The sequence below is a fragment of the Semicossyphus pulcher genome, unplaced genomic scaffold, assembly GCF_022749685.1.
Source record: "Semicossyphus pulcher isolate SPU_LCO1_2020_fin unplaced genomic scaffold, fSemPul1.0.p SCAF_2, whole genome shotgun sequence".
NCBI classification, from domain to species: domain Eukaryota; kingdom Metazoa; phylum Chordata; class Actinopteri; order Labriformes; family Labridae; genus Semicossyphus; species Semicossyphus pulcher.
Window position 1 is genome coordinate 31,220,584 of NW_027211693.1, and position 23,932 is coordinate 31,244,515.

The following is a 23,932-nucleotide window of genomic DNA, read 5'->3' on the forward strand; positions in this document are numbered from 1 at the left end:
GGGTTCCATTTCATCCTTCTTGCTGGATTTGGGACCAAATTAATAACTACCATGTCTTTGATCCCTGATAGTAACAACTCTGTCCTGACCTTTGCACACTTAAACTCCTCTGTTAAGCTAGTTATTGGTAGCTAGAGTATACCTTTTCTATACATCCATAATAAAACTTTGTCCAACCAAAATCATTCAAGCAATGAATCAGCCAGCAGAATTAAGTAACCCCAGCTTTATGCAAACTTGTCATGATTAAGTTCACTGTGTCTGACATTAGAAATCCTTTAATATTTATTGAGACGTGAGAGAAAAGCTTATAGAAGATTTTTCTCTAACACTTGACAATATTAATGTCTGCTACCCGGGAGGTGGGGCCTCCATGGATCAGACTTGTTTGTCCAGCACATCCCACAGATGCTCAACTGGATCGAGATCTGGGGAGTTTGGAGGCCAAGTCAGCTCGTTGTATTCCTCAAACCATTCCTGAACCATGTTTGCAGTGTGGCAGGGAGCATCATCCTGCTGAAAGAGGCCACTGCCATTAGGGAATACTGTTGCCATGAAGGGGTGGACTTGGTCTGCAACAATGTTCAGGTAGGTTGTACATGTCAAAGTAACATCCACATGAATGGCAGGACCCAAGGTTTCCCAGTAGAATGTTGCCCAAAGCATCACACTGCCTCCGCCAGCTCGCTTTCTTCCATAGTGCATCCTGGTGCCATGTCTTCCCCAGGTAAGAGACGCACACCCAGCCATCAAAGAGAACTTGATTCATCCGACCAGGCCACCTCTTCCTCTTGCTCAGTGGTCCAGTTTTGATGCTCACAGGCCCATTGTAGGCGCTTTAGTTGGTGGATAGTGTCAGGATGAGGTTTAAACAAAAAGGTAGAGGACCCAAATGCAGACAATAAAATTACTAACAAAAATACAAAACGAGGCAAAAACAAAAGCTTACTGTTCTGAATACAGCAAATCAAAAGTCCAACATAAAACAGCCACTAAGAAAATCCAAACTGCAAACACCAGTAACAAAGTTTCAGGATCAAAGACGACAACGAACTAGCACAGGGACATGAGAAGACAAAGACTTAATACACTGGGGAGTTGAGACTAATTGGGCACAGGTGAGACAATCAAGGGAGCAGATGAACACAATAAGAGCAGTGCACAAACAGGCGGGAAAACACACAAAGACAGGAATTAAAAACAAGATAAGACATACATGGGGCGACAACTACAAAATAAAACTGGAAACACTAAAACCAAACTAAAACCTGAGAACAAAACCAAACACGACAACCCATGACAGACACAGGTCAGCATGGCAACCCTGACCGGTGTGCGGCAACGCAGCCACATACACAGCAAACTCAATCAATCAATCAATCAAATTTTATCTGTATAGCACCAAATCATAACCAGAGTTATCTCGAGACACTTTACAAAAAGAGCAGGTCTAGACCGACTCTTTGTTATGTTATTTAAAGAGAGGCCCAACATGAATCACCATGAGTAGCACTTAGCAACATTCGGCACATTGGCAGAAAAACGTCCTTTTAACAGGCAGAAACCTCGAGCAGAACCAGACTCATGTTGAACAGCCATCTGCCTCGACTGGATGGGCCGAAAATGGGATAGAAGGAGATGCAGGATAGAGACAGGCAAAGAGAGCAACAACAACATATGTTCTTGTTACAACAACAACAATAACAACAACAACAGGTAATACATACTTGTGGTTACAATGCCAATAATAGTGGTAGACTAGTGTGAAGATTAGCAAAAAATAAATTAGCGCGAGAAGCAGAATAATGATAAAGGCTGAGGTAATCGTAATTGCAACAGTTGAAGTCAACAGGTCTACTATTAGCATTAGCAGCAACAATAATGATACTATGGGGAAGGCTGATGTTAGTAGTTGCAGTCGAGCAGGTCCACAGCAGCAGGTGGTCTGCAGCAACGATCCTCAGGAACCTTCAAGACAAGGGAGCACAAGAACTCCCGGGAAGATATGTGGTTAGTAATGTTAATGAGACCAGGAGATACAGAGTTAATGAGCTGCATTAATATGACAGATAGAGAGAGAGAGATGGAGAGAGAGAGAGAGAGAGAGAGAGAGAGTCTTTTAAGTCTACTCTGAAAAGAAGAGAGGGTGTCTGCCTCCCGGACCTTGACTGGTAGATTGTTCCAGAGGAGGGGGGCCTGGTAGTTGAAGGCTCTACCTCCAACACTACTCTTAGAGAGTAGTGATGCTGTGTGTGTGTTCTGACACCTTTCTATCAGAACCAGCATTAACTTTTTCAGCTGTTTGAGCTGCAGTAGCTCTTCTGTTTGATTCGGACCACATGGGCCAGCCTTTGCTCCTCACGCACATCAATGAGCCTTGAACAGCCCTCAACCATGTCGCCGGTTCACTGGTTTTCCTACCCAGGACAACTTTTTGTAGGTACTGACGACTGCAGACCGGGAACACCCCACAAGAGCTACAGGTTTGGAGATGCTCTGCCCGGTCGTCTAGCCATCACAATTTGGTCCTGTCAAAGTTGCTCACATCCTGAGACTTGCACATTTTTCCTGCTTCCAACACATCAACTTCGAAGACAAAATGTTCACTTGCTGCCTAACATAACTCACCCACTGACAGGTATAACGAGATAATGTTTTTCACTTAACCTGTCAGTGCTCATAATGTCATGGCTGACCGGTATACACCAGCATTGTAATCCTGAAGTATAGCTGGGTGACTAATTGAAAGATAAAAACTACATAGGGTGTCCTGGTAAGCGATGTCGCTCCAAAACATCTGTGTTTCCCTTCTTTATTTATTTATTCAGACTTTTCTTGACATTTTTCACCTCTGTTACTTTTTATAGGTTTCATGTACAGGCTTCACCCTGAAACAGCAACACTTGGGAGTGTCTCAACAGTCTCTGTATGCAGCTGTGTCATGCTGCATTCAAGTCCTATCACAATAACAGTAATTACCAGCTTCTAACTTGTAACAGGAGTTTTTATTTTTATTTTTCCTTTCAATGAAATGAAATAAAATCAGTTGCCGCCTGGATGTGATGAAAACAATCTCAAACACATGATGTCGTTTAGAAAATAGTCCAGAGAAAATTATCTAACTGGCAGTAAACCTGAGAAAAACCTGAGCTTTGGATGATTTTATGTTGAAGAACCAACATTCCTCCATGTAAACAAAGGTAGAAAACAGAGCTGCTGTAACACCCAGTACTAACACTCTGTCTTTAAGGCTCCAACTTTATCGTCTCTGCTCCACTGTGACTTTAAAACCAGAAACAGGCCGACAAAGCTCCTCCCTGTTTATGACTCAACACAGACACACCAGGAAACAGGCGCACACACACAGACACACACGCAGACAGAAGATAACGTTCGCTGTGAGAAATAAAAGAGACGACTTCCACAGAGAGAGGACAGCTTCAGGAGGGAATACTGGGAATACTGGAATACTGCCACTTCAACCAGTTACTGACTGCACACTGTACGGAGCTTTAGAAAACACACTAGTCAAAGTGAAGTAAGTTACAGAAACTCTGTGCAGGAGGGAGTGGAGCCTCAGCAGTCTGACCTGTGTGAGCTGTCTGCCTGTCGTGAGTTTAGCTTCACTCAGAGGAAAATGGCTTCTTGTTTAGAGGAGGATCTGTGCTGTTCTGTCTGCCATGACATCTTCAAACATCCTGTCGTCCTGCCATGTAGCCACAGCTTCTGTAAAGCCTGTCTGCAGAGCTGGTGGACAGAGAAACAGACCCAGGAGTGTCCCATGTGTAAGAGACCTTCAATGTATGAACCACTTTGTAACTTGGAGTTAAAGAACCTGTGTGAGGCCTTCTTACTGCAGAGAGATCAGAGAGCTTCATCAGACTCTGAGGCTCTCTGCAGTCTGCACTCTGAGAAACTCAGACTCTTCTGTCTGGATCATCAGCAGCCAGCGTGTGTCGTCTGCAGAGACTCTAAAAAACACTCCAACCACACATTCAGACCCATCGATGAAGCTGCTCAAGATCTCAGGGAACAACTCCAGAAATCCCTGAAGCCCTTAGAGGAGAAACTGGAGCGCTTTCAAGAAGTCAAACAAGACCGTGATGAAACAGGAAAACACATCAAGGCCCAGGCTGCAAACACAGAGAGGCAGATAAAGGAGCAGTTTAAGAAGCTTCACCAGTTTCTAGAGGGGGAAGAGGAGGCCAGAATCTCTGCACTGAGGGAGGAAGAGGAGCAGAAGAGTCAGAGGATGAAGGAGGAGATGGAGGCTGTGAGCAGAGAGATAGCAGCTCTTTCAGACACAGTCAGAGCCACAGAGGAGGAGCTGAGAGCTGCAGACGTCTCATTCCTGCTCAACTACAAGGCTGCAGTGCAAAGAGTCCAGCAGCGCCCCCTGCTGGAGGATCCACAGCTGCCCTCAGGAGCTCTGATAGATGTGGCCAAACACCTGGGCAACCTGAGCTTCAACATCTGGAACAAGATGAAGGACATGGTCTCCTACACTCCTGTGATTCTGGACCCAAACACTGCTGGTTCAGACCTCATCCTGTCTGAAGATCTGACCAGTGTGAGAGAAGGAGAGAGACAGCAGCTTCCTGATAATCCAGAGAGGATTCATGATTCCTGGTCCGTCCTGGGCTCTGAGGGCTTCAACTCAGGGACTCACAGCTGGGACGTCGAGGTTGGAGAGAACACAAACTGGGAAGTGGCTGTGTGTGAGGAGTCTGCAGAAAGGAAAAGAAACATTAACTATGGATTATGGAGAATACAGTTTTATGATGATGAATACAGAGCATTCACCCCATCACGTGAACCCATTGCTCTGTCAGTGAGAGGACGGCCTCAGAGGATCAGAGTGCATCTGGACTGGGACAGAGGAAAGCTGTCATTCTCTGATCCTGACACTAACACACACATACACACCTTCACACACACTTTCACTGACAAGCTGTGTCCTTACATTTACACTGATGATTTGCCTCCTCTGAAGATCTCACCAGTGAAGGTCTCTGTAACAGTGGGACAGTAAAGGCAGAGACGATGATGATGATGGAGTCAGGTGATGAACTGCTCACATGTTGTTCTTATCTTTACATAAAGTCACATTTTTACAGCTTACATGATAAACAGATGAAACTTGGCTCAGTTCAGATGACAGACGTGTATTTTCTCTCTCTCTTTTGTAATCAGGTTCTCAGATACTTTGTTTCATGTGCCGAGGTTTTCACAAATCTGTCGTCTTCTCAAATCAATGAAGGTGAATGGAGTTTTTATTTCTTCTGCTCCGAGTGTAAAAAATGACATTTGAACATGTCATTATGAACAGTTTGCTTTGGGGGCTTTTTAAACAGCATGTAGACAGCTTGTGTGTGATGAATTTATAGAACTGATTGTTTGCTGTGTGAAGAAATCACAACAACTCTGGAATAATTCAAGTCACAGTGATGACGTGTAATAAAGGCAGTGATCATGTTGGTGTGTGTGTGGTGTCATTAGTTAACACTTTACAGGAGAGGCCATGGTGTCAGTCAAATAAATACAAGACAGCAGTGTGTTTGGGAAATGTAGTTTTATTGTTTTGATGTGAGATGTAAAATAGATTCAAATGAAATTGTAGTTTTAAGAACTATAATGTTAATTATTATTTAAAACCATGTCACTGTAATCTTCATGGTGAGGATGTGGACCTCTGATGGTGACTTTATATAATATATTTGACTTGGGAATATGTAAAAGGGCTACAGTTTCTACATCAAGTTAAGCCACTCAGCATTACATTATATCACTGCATATCACACTAACAAGCTAACTTTAGCTTTCTGTGGTTGGGGAACGTACCTGGCTCAGCCACGAGGGCCTTGATGCATCGGAGTATGAGGAGAAACATGGCAACGGCTTCATTTGACCTTTTGATTGAGAACTGCAATGCACCCCAAATTTTCTGAAAGAAAATACATTTTATAGAAAATATTATTATTGTTATTGGTGTACAGTTTGCACAAAAAATGTCATTCCACATCTCTCTCTCTCTCTTTCAACTGTAACATTGTGGCATAAGTACAAAAAATAACTATTTAAGTGTGACTGACAAATTAGTTTATTGGACTGAGTCATACAGTTCGGCAAAAAAAAAAAGATTCTGCTTTAAATGTCTGTAAATCTTATGTGAGGACTAGGGGGCGGGGCTTACCAGTCTGAGAGTCCAAACCGTGGGCATAAAAATCCCTCTCGCTTCCCTCCACCTGCTGCCGGTCAGCCAGGTTAATGGATAAACTTCCTACCTGCTGAACCAACAGTGAAACCAACCTGCAGCCCGGAAGAGAAATACTGTGATACTACGGCTATCTGGGGGTGACAACGACCACAATTTAGGTTTCAGAAACATTTTCCGGTGTTATCACCGCTGGAATTCGTGTTTTTGTCACAGAAAACCAGAGAAAATACACCTAACATCAAACTAACTCAAAGTTTCACCCACCTGACCGAGAACAGGTACGGACTGTAAGCAGCGGACTTCTAGCGGGTAAATACCTGGAGATGGACCGATACAGGTATTTCATTTTCAACCAGAAGAGCGTGCTGGTTCTCGGTATCCTCCAGATAGCCTGTGCGGGTCTTTGTGTGGTGTGCGGCGTCATGGACGCCGTTTTCCGCAAGGATACCGCGCTGAGTACCACTAGGACACCGGTGTGGGGAGGGCTGGTGAGATATGGATTCATTAGCTTATCAATCATGGGTCGTTAAAGCAGTATAAAAAGAACAAACGACCACCATTCTTCTGCTGATGAGGTTTAGGCACTACAAAATATAGAATGGAGTTTGGTGTGAGTGTCAAGTAAGAGATAACGCGATATTTGGACTTTATTTCACTCGTAAAAGTTAGAAATGGCTCCAGATAACAACTGTCACATCATTGAGATAATTTTGACCTCCTTACAGATCATGGCCTCTCCAGGGGTTCTGGCGCTGTTTGCCTCTCAAAGGAAAAATTCCATTCTGGTAAGTGCGACGGCTCCTTGACTGTCTCTACATTTGTATTTTGTAACTCAAGGTAGTTTCCCTCATTAGCCTCTTGTTTTTTTAATTATTATTTTCCTTAGTATATGCAAGTTTATATTGTGCTGGGCTATTAATGCCAAAGAGTTTGATCAAATTTTTGCTTTATTTATCACGTTGTATTGTATTTTTTAAGCGAAAACAATAAAAACATTTAAACCCTGAAAACAGTTTTCACATTAATCAGTCTGTCTGATGCTGTGCGGCAGACTACACAGAAGAAGGGGCTGCGAGCTGAGCTGCTACTAATCTTAGCTCAGCTTGTTTACACTACGTTTCCTTAAGTGTTCATTGTTTATAAGGCTTTTAACCAGGAGCCAAATTATCCATAGAGGTCTCTTCCTCCCCAAAACAAATGGATTGAATGATTAAAACCGATTTAAACCATAATACAGCAGATTCACGACAAATATCAGTGCCTCTCTAATGCTCTTTGGCGGTCACTGCCAGATGAGTTGCTGTGAGCCAAGTTACTGTGAGCCAAGCTGCTGCTAACGTTAGCTCAGCTTGTTTTTAAGGTTAGGATTCTTTCAGTGGGCATTGTTCAAAAGCCAATATATCTGCATATTATAATAATTTTGATTCATGATTTGGGGGCCTTTGTAAAGGGCTTGTGCCAACCCCTGATTTGGAATTAGAAGTGTAGGAATTGAAGTGTGGTTCAGCTGAACTTGTCTCCCTATCTCTTCAGGTGAGTGTGTTGGTGGTAGCAGCAGGACTCTCCTGTGCGGCTGCAGCGTTTATATCGGGTTACTCCTGTCTGACGCTCACCTATGGAGAGGAGGATAAAGAGGTCTTCCACCACCACCACAGCCCTGAAGTGGTAACGCACACACACAAACACAAAAACACACACACACACACGCTTGCCGCTGCACTGTTTTCCATTCGGTGATAGCCTTTGTTTGTATTTGGATAAAATATGTTGCTGTTCCATACATTGTTTCTCTAAACACGGGTTTAAAATGTTTATTGTCTGCATTTTGTTCTGGAAAATTCAGCCTCTATAAGTTTCAATCAATGACAGTACATATGGACGACGCGTCTCCATCTGCTCCCATTGTACGAAAGTGGTGCCAAAATAGCCCCCCTGATAGGCGCTGCCATCTTGTGATGGTGATGTAATTTGGAGCCAGAAGAGATCGGCAGGTGGAGCGGCCGTAGCCACTTCTGCTAACCAAAACACACACTCGAATTACCGAAATAAACAGCAAGGATCCCGCACGCCGATGTGTTTAACAGCAGAACAGCTTCTTTGTGTTCTGGGGATCATAAGTAATATTTGGGTGACTGCCAGAAAACTTTGCAAAGACTCTGTACTAACTTGTTCATACTAAAGTCTGACATCCTCTCAAATCTAAACACTTCAAATTTTTGCCTGGGTATCTTGCAGGGTCACTATTTACAAGACCAGAATCTTGTGGAGATTATTTCCCATCATGCCCCTGGTGGAAATTCACAAGATAAATAATTAAGCAGGACTAAGAGCAGGGGTCCGTTTCACAAAGCAGGTTTATTGAAAACTCTGAGTCTGTTAACCCTGAAATGAGGGAAACTCTGAGTTTTCCGTTTCACAAAGGGAGTTAACTTAAGCTCTCGGTCAGTTACCGTAGTAACAGACTCTATGAACCTAACCTGGTCGCGAGCAGGTTTTCTTCAGAAAACTCAGAGTTTCGCTCTGTCTCCTCCCTCTAGAATATAAAACCCTCATTCTACTTCCTCATTCGTTCAGCCCGTCTCACGCGTGTGTTTAAGCGGTTACTGAATTAAAAGAAGAAACGTCGCGTCTCTGTGCTGCTCTGACCGCTTTGCAAAAGTCTTTTATAATTATGAAAAAAAAAATCAAGAGACAAATCTGTGTCAAAGTCATCATTTTTAGATTTTCCACCACCACTGCCGAGAGCGCTCAAATAAGACACCGTTAGTTATTGGATTTTTTATTTTTTTAACTAACACATTCAGTTTAATCAACATGAATTATAATGTATGTGAAGTCAGCATCATGTTAGGGATAAAGCTAATGCACATTTAAACTGCCACTGAATGATATTTAATCTGTTTAATATTTAAAATATGATTGAAGTGCTTCCATGTAAGTTTTTTTCTCCCGCTGCATTGCTCCTAAATTAATATACATTTTAGCTTCCGGTCGTGATTAAGTATTAAATAAATAGACCAGTTTAAACTTGCGCATTAACTCGAGCAGCAGTTTCTTCCCACGCCGCTTCTCTCTCTTTTGCAGCTGCAGCTGTGTTACTTTATTTTTCTAAAAACATGCTCGTATTCGCTGAACGTCCACATGAGGATTTTGAGCTCCACTGGTATGACGTAGGAGGACCTCTTTTTGTGTACCGTTGCCATGGTGACTCGTGGTATCAGGGTTCCATTAATGCTGACTTTTTACAGTCAGCGTGCACGCACTTAACTCTGGCTGAACCTACTCAGAGTTGATTGAACTAACTCTGATCAGCTGTTTTGGAACCGAAAACTCAGAGTTTCCTATCTCAGAGTAGATCGACTCAGAGTTCAGGGTTAGACTCAGAGTTTGTTGAACCCTTCTTTGTGAAACGGACCCCAGGAGTATCTTTTGACCAAGGGGACTGAGGCCATAACGTAAGCTAGGTTAGCCCTTCAAGCTAGCAGGCTGTTGGCGTGGCCTTTAGCTTCCTTCCTACCTCAAACCCTTACTGGAGCTAGCCGCCACCATGCTAACATGGTGTCGTAACAGCAAATAAGCTCAAACTTTGGCATCACATTCAGTTAGAACACGGTGACAACATGGTGGTGTATGAATTGGGAAGGATAAAGAAAGCACAGGAGTTATTTTATGACTTATTTTTCCCCCGCGATTTGTTGAAGTGGGAGAAGTTGCATTTAATTGTTGTTCATGATGACTTGAGATATATTTAGGAAGAGATGTTTCAGTGAGGTTCTAACTTATAGAAACGTTTAAATAGCATCATGGGAATTAGTGCATGATTCAGCGTTTGAGGAACTAGATTAATTCTGGTGTTAATACAGGAAATCTCTCTCTGCTACCTGCGTTAAAAAAATAAAATAAAATAAAAAAATGCAGGAGGCATCCTTTAAAACTGTAAACCGCTTTTCATCCTCAGACAATTTTAGCACCATTTTTTGTGTCCCCTTTTATGCATGCACTGCACTCCTGAAAATTTCCCGATATTACCCGAGCGTGCTGCGTGGGAGAAAGCGAATTTGTTGACCCAGACATTAAGCAGGCTTTTTTCCTGCCATCCTGTTATTTAAGTCGGGCTGAGATGTGTGAAGCAGGTAATGGTCCAGAACATTCACAGCGAGCGAGTAGGTGATCATGCTCATTACTGCTCGCCTCAGGTGTCTTTATTATGTTTTCTAGTCTTGCACAAACATCTTTCTACATGTTGTAGTGATATAAACCCAGAAACAATCATTGTCACTGAAAAAAAATATAATACTATTTCTGCTGCTTGGGTGTGTGATAGGAAAGTGTGGAAAATGTCAAACACCTGAAAACCTTGGAAGGGACTAATGGGAATCTGTGGGAAGTAAACAAACAATAACAGGATAGCATTTAATACATTCTTTGTCTCTGTTCTCAGACTTTTGTGCTTCATCGGATGGTGAAGGGAGCCAACGCCACCATACTGCTGACCTGCACCATCAGCCTGGCTCTCTCCTCCCTCATCGCCTACGTGGGTTGCCGTAGTCTTCCCTGCTGTGCCTGCTACGATGCCAGAACTGGACTGGTAGGAACCATAGATTGTATAAATAATGGACGTAGTCTCAGTGACGTCACCCACTGGTTTCTGAAGCAGTGTCTTGAAGCCCGAATTGCGCCGCCGCTGGGGGTCGCCATATTGGAAATGCCAGAGCCGGCTAATCCAGAGGCAGGCAAAGAGGCGGAGCGCGACCGAGCTACAGCCTATGGCTGAGGACTATGGGCGGGCCGCATGAATCAGCCAGCTACGGCTATGAAGCTAGGCTATATGCTCCTCAGCGTACCTAGCGGTTATTAGTCATAGACTGTATAAATAATGTATGAGCTAGTTTGCCAGGAGGAGATTCTGTCGGTGACTGTGTTTAGTTATCAGACTAAAGAAGTAGCGGACTCGCTGCTCGCTCGCCCCCGGTGAGAGAGCGGCGAGCCGACACGTAACGGGAAACATAAAAGAACCGGTCTCTTCATCAGTGCAGTCCGCTGTAATCTCTTAAACTCCTGACTCCTATTTACTGGCCGACGATTAGATAAATGTTTGATAAACACTGAACAGGCTAACAAGCAGCTAAAGCGAGCACAGTATACCTGCTACTTAGTGCTAAAAATATTTCAATACAATAACACTAACATTTAACTCACCAAAAAGCTGGAGCTCAGACTTCTTGCACAGCCATAAAGTTCCATAAATCCCACAGAGAGATTATCTGTCCAAACTTTGAATGAAAAAATCCCCGAAAGTCTCCAACAACACAAACAGGTGAAGTTAAGCTTAGTGTCTGTGTGTCTGTGTTGACGTCTAGCAGACAGCCAGCAGGATCCACCTGTCAATCAAGTGATCCGGCCCCTATGATTTAAGGCTTAATATAATTAAAACGGGTGTGTTATAAAAAAAATCACCCCCCGTACAGTTATCTTGAACAATAAAATTAGCTATTTATAACAAAACCGTTTTTGTACCAGCCTGTAAACATGTTTATTTCAGCTGTAAAAATTGGCATTTTCCCACCTGCTGTAATGTTATTTCTTGTTTTCTGGAGCCTCAAGTGGCCACTCGAGGAATTGCAGTTTTTTGCACTTCCGCATTGGCTTCATTTTTCAACACCGGAGGTTGCCGCTTGGTAGGAACACAGAACACAGAAAACAAGGTGGAGTCGGGCCAATTTAGGTTTTTCCCAGACCATTTTACAATATAGATTTTGGAGGGAAAAATTACCAATATATCCACCCGTATGGAGAATTTTTGAGCTGCACTGAAATTAGACCCTTTCTACATGGATTGTGCATCGTTCTACTACTTGAAGGTTTTTATACTTTGTCTACCAACTCTGGAGATGCTCTACTTTAAGTGCTGCAGGCAATGCTGAGAGGATTGTAGACTCGCTGCTGGATAAACAACATGATGACACCATTTCTAAATTGTCCTGAGCATTGTTTTCTGCAAACCTCAGTCTACCAGTACATCAGCTAATTTATCAGCCTTGTGTGTTTGTTAAAAATGATCATGATCACAGAGGTAACTCGCATTTTGTAGATTCAAGTTCTGGTGTCTCCAAGGATTTGACGTTTTTTGTTGTGTGTGTATTTTAGGAGACACTGGTTCCGCAGTGTGACCCTGGGGACACAGAGATGGTTTGCACTTGGCAAGGTAAGGACTAATGTTAAAGGGAGATGTAATATTCTTTTAAACCTGGGTCATTTTTTCCCATGTTTTAAGGTCTGAAGGTTTGAAGTTGAAAATTACTGTTTTTGTCAGAGAGTCTGGTGGCTTTGAAGAATAACAATCTGAGCCTGTCGGGGGAAAAAAACAAGAACTTTTAGTGGAAATTCTTTGGATTGGATTCTTTGATCTGGCACTTTGCATTTTGATGCAACCGTTACATCTTGTTTTACAGCTGCTGGCTAAAGAAATGTACTCGAGCAATTCCTTTTCTTATTTCTTATCAATCAGTCACTTAGGGCCCAGCACAAACAAACCTCTGTGAGCAGAAATGGATAAAGAAAAGGGTCTTTTAAATGGCAAGTTCAGCCTCAAAGCCCTGCTCGATGGTTCTCTGGACAAGACAAAAGTTATTTGTTTTTACTGTTGATGTGAACCGAGTTACCACCGGAGCACGTCAAGTCTTAAATCCCACTTGCTGGCCGAGCACACAGCTGATGCAGAGAGCCCCACGTTGTGAAAAATGTCTGTAGGTGAAACTTTGACTAAAATTATGTTACTTTTATCTCCTGCTGCAGACTCATTGGGCCTCATTTACAAACAGTGCGTATGCATGAATCTGTGCTTGAACTGTGCGTAAGCACGTTTGACGCACAAATCTTGGATTCATCAATTTGTTCTTACCTAAATTTCTTCGTACTCTGTGAACAAATGTAGAACTCCCTCAGACCATGCATACGCACAAATGATGAAAGAAATGTCCAATGTTAACACACACCCTTTAACTAAATGCATACTATATTAAAACTTAATTTATTGAAAAAAAAGGCTTTAATAGACAACAATAATTGAATTTACTAATGTATGGACCAAACGTAAATGCCGTGTCATCCTCATAATTTATTGTCATATAATTAAAATCTTTATAGCAATATTCAGTTGAGTTAGTTTATTAAGTTTACAATAGAGTAGACCATATGAAAATGTTCATATTGAAATGTAACATTTTTGTTACAATTGTTTCTATTTCTGCTGATGTGAAATTTTTCTTTTTTCCTTTTGAGGCCGTCTTTCACGTTCTTTCAGCTTCTCCGTAACACCGCTCTCTTCATGCGGCACCAAACAGATGTCCTTATATAGAGAAATAGAGGCGTGGCAGTATGCTGATTGCAGATCGCGGACACGCGCCTGTCAATTTAGAATGGTTCTGATTGACTAACATGCGCACGGTGGTGAGAACAAAATTGGCCGGTACGCACGTGTCATAAATCCGACCGTGATTTTGCGCAAGTACTTATTTTTTGCGGAGAGTAAGAACATTTCTGCGCAGATATTAGTGAATGAGGCCCAATGACTTATTACTGAGGAATGTTACATTCAGGTCAATATGCCGTCTGTTGCTTGTTGGGCTTCAGTTTGCCATGTTATGCTTTCAGCATATTTTTTGAGCATGCAGTACCTTTGACGTTGTATAATAAACATACATTTGCATAAAGGAAGCATATTTGCCCATTCCCATATTGATAAGAGGATTAAAAACTTTAAAAATATCTTTTTTAAGGTACATTTACAACAGGTTAAAAATGTGCCATTTATTTGCGACTATTCCAATTCTCTTTCACGAACATGCACCGTCATGATCAATCGTTTCTGTAGACTGCCAGCTACTTCTAGCAGGATTGCAAACTCGACATGGTGAAAACCGATGGTAGGCTGTAATTTGTGTGTTAAATTAAAATAGTGTTGAAATAACCTGTATACACGTTTTTAAATAGCTATAGAAAACCTTTTTCCCTGTGGGATACCCCCAAAAACAGACTGTGTCTTACATTCCGGATTTTACGGTATGCGGATTTGAAAATCCACTTTTTTTCTATCCAGGATCAAGTAATCTATCTTACTTTTATCCTGGTTGTTCAATGTCTGAATCTGGATAAGGTTGATCCTATCCAGTTTTCTTTGAAGTACTACCAAATCCAAATGACCAGTGCTCTGTATGGGACTTTATACTACATACTTTGTCCACGGGGGGCGCCAAAATCCACACAAAACAAAAGATCCTGGCACTTGCTTATATTTGTATGTTTCATGTTTGATATTGAAGCTATTTGGCGAAATATTTCTATGGGGACGGAATCCTTCATTATTTTCCCATAACTCCTAAAGTCTACCTCATCTGCTTCGTGATGGTACCAAATCACAAATTCAAGAGCAAAATATAATCCGATAGTTTTAATCCGATAAGATTACCATTGAACAACTGGGCCCGGTTGTTGAAAGGTAATCTTATTGGATTAAAGTTACCGGATAGGATCAAATATTGAAAACGGGTTGTTCAGAAGAAAAAAGGATTACAAAATCAGATAAAATCAGGAAATCCAGTTTTGGTTTTTATCTGGATAAAACCTCCAGTTTGTGTTGTAGGATCTGGATGACTTTGATCGAAAACGTCATTATCTTGATCCCAGCACAGGAGTTGATGTCGAACAAAATCTCGTAAAACTTTAAAGGTGATATATGTAACTCTCAGAAAATCCTCATTCCTAGTGACAAGGTCGGTCGTTGAGGGAACTGCAGTCAACTTTCTTGTACGCGCTTGTGTGGACACTCGCGCGAATGAACGAGCATCCAGGGTTTTTGGTGAAGACACATGAAACTGAGCATGCATAGTTTCAGAACTCGCCGGCTCTGTTCACTTTTCACTGACGAGACGTGTTCATTGACTGGTGTCATGTTGACCGGCATCATGTTGTCCAAAACAAACACTGTTTGTCATAATACCTCAGTTAATATCATGTTAGGTGGCGAAGTTATTTGTCAAGCTAGACTAACAACACTGACATACACACTCGGACAGTATTTTGGTTGTCATAACGTTAGCGAGCATGCTAAGGTTAGCCAACTAGCTCTAACAAAAAGACACTACATGACTCTGGCATTGTGCTTCGTATCCAAACGGCAAATTACGCCGGCGCACCAGCAAATCATCACAAGCATTAGCTTACATTAGCCAGGCAGGGCAGGGCAGCTGGATAGAGCTAGGATGAAGCACTTGTGCTGTGAGAGAAAAAACGCTGCACCCGGTGAGAGAACGCTGCAGTGCTGTTTCTATGACAACAATAAGTTGTGTGTCTGTTTTGATCCACAAAAGCAATCGAAGGTCTCCACGATTCACATGTCCTGCTGATGTTGACTCTAGTTTCCCTCCTGACGTCGATCACATTCCTGTTTGGTCAGACGGGCTTCACTACATAAAACTTTTTTTGTTTTTTATTCTTGTGTGTACTTTGTGGTCGTATTGTCGTCGTTTGTTGGCATTATCCGTCTCCATTTCACAGCTTGCGTTGTCTCGTGTTGCACACTGTCTGCTCCAGGCAGAGGTACTCTTGAACGCGCAGATACGTCACATCCTTTTGTTTCCCGGAAAAACCATCCTGAGTGCTTTACATAAAAATCAGCCCACAGGTTGTTAGGGCCGATGGAGGAAGTTGGGGAAGGTCTCAATTTATCAGTTCTTCTACTATCCCTTCACACATTAGCAATAAAAAATGATATTTGATTGTTGATTACATGTAAAATCTTACATATAGCCCCTTTTTAAAGTAAGTCAAACAAAACAGTTTTAAGAATGATGTTGAAACTTTAGACATTTTTTAAAAATATTTTGCTGTTAAATTGCTGAATCGCTACCGTGACAGAATAGATGAGACTTTAGGGTTGTGGAAAAACAAGTGACATTATCAAACGAGAAGATTTTTGATTTAGTGTGGGTTTTATTTTGCCACCCTGTGGTGTGTAGTCCCATTTAGAGCGCTGGTAATCTGGATTTTGTGGTCCTTAAATCTGTTTCTGGATCAGGTTGATCCAAACCAATGTGGACTAGCTGATTCTGGAAAGCAAAACTGGGATTTCCAAGTATGGATCTTTCTGATACAGATGAAATGTTCTGAATAACTGAGCCAAGAATGCTTTTCAAAATACCTCTATAAACATTGTCTTTTACTAACTCTTGCCTTTGTTTGCAACAGAGAGTTTTGTAGCTTGATCTCAGCTATCTTTGATGTAGTTCTCTTTTGTTTACAGCAGGAGGCGATGATCGGCTCTTCAACTCTCCAGCTCAATCCACAGACCAGGCCACCACCGAGGAAGAGCAGGGTCCCTCCAAACTGCCTCCGTACAGCCGACTGACCTGACGCACATCCACATCAGAGACTGGTCCGACACTTTCCGGTCTTTTATTGCCTTCCTCTCAGAGGGGGGGGGCGATATTGTGGATTATATTTCCTTAATGTTGTGCTGACACATTCCATGTTTTTTGTGTGGATGGCTTTGGGGCAGGAAGCTCTAAAGCAGACTGTGACGTTGCAAAGAGATATTGTAGAGTGAGGAGTTGTTGATTGGACCAAGCACTTTGGGCTGTGGCAGTGTCTTTATTTGCTCTTTTACCAAAGATTTCTGCAGCCATGCTCATTTTAAACATTGCCAAAGTTGAATACCTGTGTATATGACATGTTAAGACTGAAAGATGTGTTTCTCTGTATGCTGTTTGAAACTGACATTTTGATGTGTATTTAATAAAGAAAACCTCACTGAGCTGTGTAATGTAATGCATCAGAGAAAACAAATGCCACAATTTGAGGGTTCAAGGTCATTTACTGCAATGTTACACGCACGAAATAACCATTGCAAGCGTATCTCTTTTTGTCACCTCCCCATTCATTAGTGTCTTTCTTGATTTATATCAGTCTGTGATTGAGATTCTTCTTTTGCAGGTATTTGCAGTTGGAGATACAGTAGCGTTACAAGTTTATGGCTGTAGTGAATAAAAGTAAGGCAAATTAAATTATCATAGGATCATGTGAAGGCATATTTATCAAAAACAAAGGACACTTAAAGAACAGAAGAAAGCGGCCACCAAATGTAAAACTATAAAACACCCAGATGTTGTCTTCAGAGATGCAGCTAGCACAGCCTGTCTCTGCTTCTGCTTCGATTCCCCCCCCCCCCCCCCCATGTGCATAGCCGACGGTGAGTCCTGAGAGAAGGCCTTTTGGTTTGATTGATAGTCCATATCCTTCAAGAAGACGTTAATGTACAGCAGAGGAGCCACAGGACCAGCTGTGGCCACAACAAAACCACAAAGACAAAGCTGTCAAGCTACACAATGTGGACATCAGCACAGGGTGAATCATGGCTTACAAAGGAATTAAACACAGTTTAGCATACAATGGTGTTAGCAAGACATGCTGAATATTGTACCACAAGCATACAGGATAAGTAGTGGGTATGGATGTACATGTACAAATAGAGGTGCACACTACAAAGCCTCACACACTTTGAGAGGTACGTGTTTTCAATGTTTGATTCACTGGCAGCCTACACAGTATTTTATCTCTTTCTCCAGTTTTGCAGAGGGATCAAGCAGGTACAGCTAACACACATTTCTCACTGAAGTCCAAACAGTTTCCCTTTGCTAGCAAGCTCACAAATACTCATGATTCCTGGTTACACCCACAGCCCATCATTGAGTGCAAGAATAAACAGCAGATTCATACTGTATCGGTGTTAGCGCTTGTGCTGCATGCTAAAAACAAGAAACAGTCGATAGAGCTGCTGCCCCACATTCTGTAGCTTTGAGCTTTTAAATCTCTGATGATTTTTTCACCACTGACAAAGCAGAATGAGGCTGTGAACAAAAAACGGACTAGTTGTTTGTCTACTGTTTTGTTAGCTGGCTACCGAGCTAACCTCTAATACGCTAGCTAGCATGGCTAGCACTAGTTAAATACAGCTCTAAAACCATCTCTCTATTTTCTCTACACTGGATACTGTATTCCCAACTGGCTTTTTATTCTGCAATTAAAACCATATTGTTAAATAAACAGAGAAGAGGGAGACTACAGCTCTGTTAGCTAACAGTCAGTTATCTAACACAACTACTGACTTATAACTGTAGGCAATCATTTGTCTTTCATGGGGCAGCATACCTCCACATAGACATATTTCTTTTTTAGTAAACAGTTGCTTTTGACACATCTAGTAATAATGCACATTATTATTCATTTTGATTCCTTTTTTGGACCAACAGATTTGATCTCAACCATCTCCTTGAGAAAATTAACCTGAAACAGATAAATCTACGAGCTTGTGTTTATTTTCTCAGGTAGGTCGGGTCCTCCTCCACTTCAGACAGAGTTCTGTTGGGTCTTATTCTGATCAGGCCAATCATATCTGTTTATTTATATGTGGTGGTTGTGATGGGATGACTGCCAGAGTAGTATTGTTTTAAAACATTTAGTAAAAGCCCAGGATGGATGACACTGATGGGGAACCTTAATGATTTTCTAGCATGTGCAGGCTGCTAAAGCATTTCACATTCTTGTCGACACTACCCCACTGATTGATTGTTGTTCATGGAAACACATGATACATTTAGCATTTTGGCAGAAGCAGGAAGTCTGCTAGCTAGCAATCACGAGTATTATAATGCCGTGTTTCAAATATTCAAATATTGCCAGTGCAAATGTTTTTTAAAGAAATAAGTGTATTAAACAGGTTTATGAGACTTAAAAAATACACAATGTGTTTTGGAGAAACACTTGGTGGAAACTCATGTTAACATTGTTTCTAAGAAAAATCCACGAGGCACGTTTTGATGGAACTGTTGAATGAACTCCAACCACCTGTAGAGTATCAGAGATGAAGTGAGCATTCAAACACAAACTACAACAAGGAGGCGGACAAACCAACATAAACACCTTACAACATAATGCAGTCAGTACTAGAGTGCCACCGATATGGCTTAAGAATGACCCTAGTAAAACCTCTCTGACGGTTTGACAAATGACAAATGAAATGGCACAGTAATATTTTATAACGTGTTGTGTTTCTTATTTATCCACACCAAGTCTGCATGAATCAAATTCTGATCCACAATAATTTCATGTCATTTCCCTTCCTCAAATCCCTTATTTGATGCTGCTGCGGTGTGTTCTGTTTCCACAGAACAAATGACAGTAAGTGAACCAAACCTCAGTGGAACAGGCTCATGATCCAAACTATTATTGTGTGAGGAAACCTGATTTACAATCAGATTTTTGGCCCCTTGTTTAAGATAATTTCCATTAGTCAGTGATTTTTTGGGAATTTTGGAATTCCAAAATAACAATTTTTCTGTGATTAGTAGCCAAAAAACTTTATAAAGTTGAGCACAAGCATTGGCACACCTGTATCCTCCTCTAACATTCATCTATGTGTTGTGCTGATAATGAAGCCATGAGCTTGAACCATTCTATCTTTCCAGATCTCCATTTTTCTTCAGTTGTGTGCAGCCTCAGGCTGAAGTCTTCTCCCTTTCTTCCTCCATTTGTCTCCATCAGCAGCTGCTGCAGCCCCAGCTCCTGGCTCCGTCTCCCCCGTCATCCCTCCCCCTGTTAAGGTTGACAGTGACCCCTGACCCCCCGGGTGGCTGGCTCAGTACCAGAGGCTTCTGAGACTTCAGCTTGTGCGCCACGGTCATAAAAATAGCCTCCACGTGGTCGCTGTTTGCTCCGCCACAGTTCCCATTGTCTCCCTGGCTGTTTGGGTTCTTAGCAGACGTCTCAAACACGGGCATGGAATGAGTGTCAGCAAACTGCTGCGCCACATCTGTTCCCACTTGGATGGAGTCTTGGAGGTCACACTTGTTCCCGACAAGGATCCTGGGTACCTCTGTGCCCAGAGCGTGCTGCTTGCACTCCTCGATCCAGGCCGGGAGGCTCCGAAAACTGGCAGCATTGGTGACGTCATACACAAAGACGACAGCATGCACGTTGCGGTAGTAGTGCTGCACCATGGACTTCCTGAAGCGCTCCTGACCTGCAGTGTCCCACAGCTGGATCTGTAGAGGGACAGAGTGGAGATGGATCAGTGGAAATTAATCAAATCCCATTAGAAGACAAACACAAATGTATTCTTTGTGGTGTATCAAAGCCTGATATAACTCCTTCCTCTGTTGTCTAAAGACTTTTCTAAACACATCATTGTGCCAGACCGTTGCACTGGGTCAACAAAATGTCAGTTTTGGTTTTTATCATGAGATAATCATAATCATGAGAAAAATATGGAATAACTTAGGAAACTTCAAACCAATCTCTATTTAAAAACTCGGGAATTCAAATAATATTCCACAGCTGATAATCGATTTGTCATGTTTAATGCATCACTGACATTTAATCGACTATTTTACTATTTTATCAACTATTAAACGTTGTCCTTCCACTGGACGTTATTTGAGGATTAGATTTTATTGCCTGTATAGCCAACAGATTAACTTTTAACTCCTGAAAACTTGGCTTTTACTGTTTATTATTTTCTTTATTTCTTGGAACACCCAAAATTATTTAATTCAAAAAATTCAGTTTACCTATCATTGGAACCAGTACACAGCATGCGAGAATGGATTTATGAAGTCAATGATGAGCTGCGGGAGTTTTATCAAGATTTAGAAATCAACCCTGATGATGTCACCATGCTTATCTCGGATTGAACTTAAAAACACTTGGGGCATGAGGTTTGAAAAATATGAGCATTAACCAGGCAGAGCTAGTTTGTTGAATGAAGTCATATCATAATTTCTGATGCATTCAAGGAAGTCAGGGAAATCTAAACACTCATTGGCTTTCAGAGTGTGTTTCTTGTGAGCTTTGATGAAAATATATTGTAAATGGCTAGAGTCAGTTGTTAATTGGCCACTGCCGTTTTCAATTCGATAAACATTGCACATAGGAGACCGTGGTCATTAGAAACTGTATAAGTAGCATTAGTCCCTCCCTTATTTATTACCATAGATGTGCCCTTGAGCAAGGCACTTGACCCTCAATTGCTGCAATGGAGCTGCTTAATGGTCCACAGACTGTTTATAGACAGACCCTACCACTAGACGTGTGATTGAGTTTTTATATTTTTTTATTAATCTAATAGTTTGAATCTTCTGTGACATCTGTCCCTGCTCTCCCCTGATACTTCTACATATGTATTTGAATTTGCATTGGACAAAGTCCTCCATTCAGAGCAGCCACGACATCACAAGATGGGCGTCTTTCCTCATGTTTTATATTTATAGAGGTGTCTTGTGCCTGCAGAGCACACCTTGATTTTCTCGCCGTCTATCTCGACCAGCCTCTCCCTGAAGTCCACCCCGATCGTGGCCTCGGTCTTCTCGGGGAACTTCCCGGCACAGAAGCGGTAGGTGAGACAGGTCTTCCCGACACCCGAGTCCCCGATCACGATGATTTTAAAGATGCGTGTCCTCGGCGGTGGAAGCGTCGAGCTCGTCAGAGACCCGGAGAATTCAACCGACGACCCGATCTCCGCCATATCCGACCGACAGGCTGGGTGATCTACAGGGGAAGCCTTCTGCAGCGGCGGCGGATCCTGCACTATTAGCAGTCCGTCAAGCTAACGCTCGTCCTGCTGCTGTCTGCCGAGAAAGTGTCGATAAAAACAACTCTCAAAGTCAAATGTGAAAGATACATAACACTCAGATGTTGTCAGTCCTGTATGTTTAACTGAAACATCCCAGTAAACACTCCCAGTCCTCCTCAGCTGTGAAGCCACGTACAATGTTATCATAGGAAGTCTGTTCTCGCGAGAGAAATTTGATGTAGCATTCACTGTCCCGTGGGAAATAATGTAAAGTCGAGATGCGATCAAATGAAACCGTTAACCACATGTTTGAGGTGTTATGCTCACCACAGCCCTCAATTTGTCAACACGGCTAACAAACAATATTATTACCTTCAGTTCGCATTTAAATACATTCAACTCTGCTCTCAGGTGGTTATTTTATAGGCTAATCTTCCCCTCAGATGATGTTGAAGTAACCTTTTCACCCTAAATGACATGCTGTGATTGTACGTTTCAAACTTCCCATATCACTTACTGTTTAACAATCTGGTCACAGCTAGTACCACTGCTCTTAAACCATAACAATCTCTGTGTAAACGAACACTTAAAATATTGGACAAGAAATCGGTACATTTTCATCATTGCACAATATTTAAAAAATATATAACTTGTTGAGCTGGGAAAACATGATCAAATATGTAATGCTTGTCATAAGAACCACCGCATATCAGTTTACAGAAGGGGATTGCATTATCCCACTTAAAAAAAAGTGACTTCACAGTCAGTGTGCCTGCTCTGTTAAAGCTGCACTAGAATGGAACTCCATCCCAGCAACAATTGAGAGGACTGGTTACAAGCAGTTTTAAAACTCATTTCAAGAAATGGTTCATTAGTACTCAGTCCTGTCAGCACTAAATGCACTAAAGCACATTGTACGCATGTAATATTATGCATGTTTTTGTATGTCTGTGCCTCTGCTTTGTATGTTTTATTAACATTGTCTAATAATGCAGCACAATGTAGCATAATTTAGTCCATATATTTATTAACTTTATTTATTATCTTTTGTTTGGTTGCATATCGTGTATTGCGACTGTGTTGCATGTTTTAAATAGAACTTTGTCATTTAAATTTTATATTATGTTTTTAAGTTTTTAGGGTGACTCAAAACATCTGTCCATGGACTACAGATGAAAAATAGCCTCTTGGCTAACACTGGCACATTTACAGCAATGTTCCTGAATGTGCACTGTCCCTGCATATATAAGAAAGTAAACACGGCTAATTGTAAATTTGACTAATTTCTCACTATTCAAAATGATAATTATTAATATTGACTGCTTAGTTCTTGCTAGTTGCAATCATAACTGTAGATAACAAGAATTGCCCTTCAGATATCTGCAGTACAATCGTGACAACTGGATTCATCCTCGAAACAATTGTATTTGAGGTATCTACAATAACTTGTCTTGAATTTTTTAAAAATCATGACAGAAAATTATACCGGTCAGAATATAACATACATTTCCACTCACAATCCTTTTTCACCATTTTGACATTAATTGTGGATAACTGGAGACATTATTCTACTTAGTGAAACGTACGGAAGCCCAAAGTGAACATGCATCCATAGATTTTATTTACTCTGTTTCACTGCGATAGCGAGTTATTTTCAGTTCTTTTCTCAAGATCATGACTTATTTTTCTCGTTATCTCAGAAAAACCAGCATTATTATCTCGAGATTCTAAATTCAGTAATCATGGGAAAATGGAGTAAATAAAATGTATGGATGCATGTCCGCTTAGGGTTTCTGTAGAGAAGAGAACCCTGATATCGATTATTAAGTTGAAGATATATGTTAATCATTGACATATGTGAGATGAACATTTAAAATATATTTTCAACATCCCAAAATTGTCATTTCAACAACTACGTAAAACAAAATGCTCAGCCACAGATTAAATGTTAAAAGGGTTTTGATATAAGGTACATAACAAAATTTGACTATTCAGCGTACCAATATCTCCACTTATGATTTCCTGCCTCTGGTGAAGTTATGAACTGTTTTAAAGTGTAACTGCACCCACAGGTCTGACCATAACTCCACCCA

The 23,932-nt window shown here is 41.5% G+C and overlaps 3 protein-coding genes across 3 annotated transcripts; 2 read left to right on the plus strand and 1 right to left on the minus strand.

The window, feature by feature from the left end:
* Window positions 1-3,386: 3,386 nt before the first annotated feature.
* LOC138598308 (E3 ubiquitin-protein ligase TRIM39-like) lies at window positions 3,387-5,510 on the plus strand. Its single transcript, XM_069670070.1, has one exon. The coding sequence runs from the start codon at window positions 3,638-3,640 to the stop codon at window positions 5,030-5,032; it is 1,395 nt and encodes a 464-aa protein (XP_069526171.1). The 5' UTR covers window positions 3,387-3,637; the 3' UTR covers window positions 5,033-5,510.
* Window positions 5,511-6,387: 877 nt separating this feature from the next.
* Window positions 6,388-16,627, plus strand: LOC138597744 (uncharacterized). Its single transcript, XM_069669226.1, has 6 exons — window positions 6,388-6,705; window positions 6,943-7,002; window positions 7,751-7,882; window positions 10,659-10,805; window positions 12,365-12,422; window positions 16,521-16,627. Exons 1-6 carry the CDS (start codon window positions 6,541-6,543, stop codon window positions 16,625-16,627), a joined length of 669 nt encoding a protein of 222 aa, XP_069525327.1. The 5' UTR covers window positions 6,388-6,540.
* Window positions 16,628-16,921: 294 nt separating this feature from the next.
* rab33ba (RAB33B, member RAS oncogene family a) lies at window positions 16,922-21,965 on the minus strand. The gene is made up of 2 exons (XM_069670074.1): window positions 21,564-21,965; window positions 16,922-20,313 (listed from the first exon to the last, which is right to left on the minus strand). Exons 1-2 carry the CDS (start codon window positions 21,789-21,791, stop codon window positions 19,810-19,812), a joined length of 732 nt encoding a protein of 243 aa, XP_069526175.1. The 5' UTR covers window positions 21,792-21,965; the 3' UTR covers window positions 16,922-19,809.
* Window positions 21,966-23,932: the final 1,967 nt, after the last annotated feature.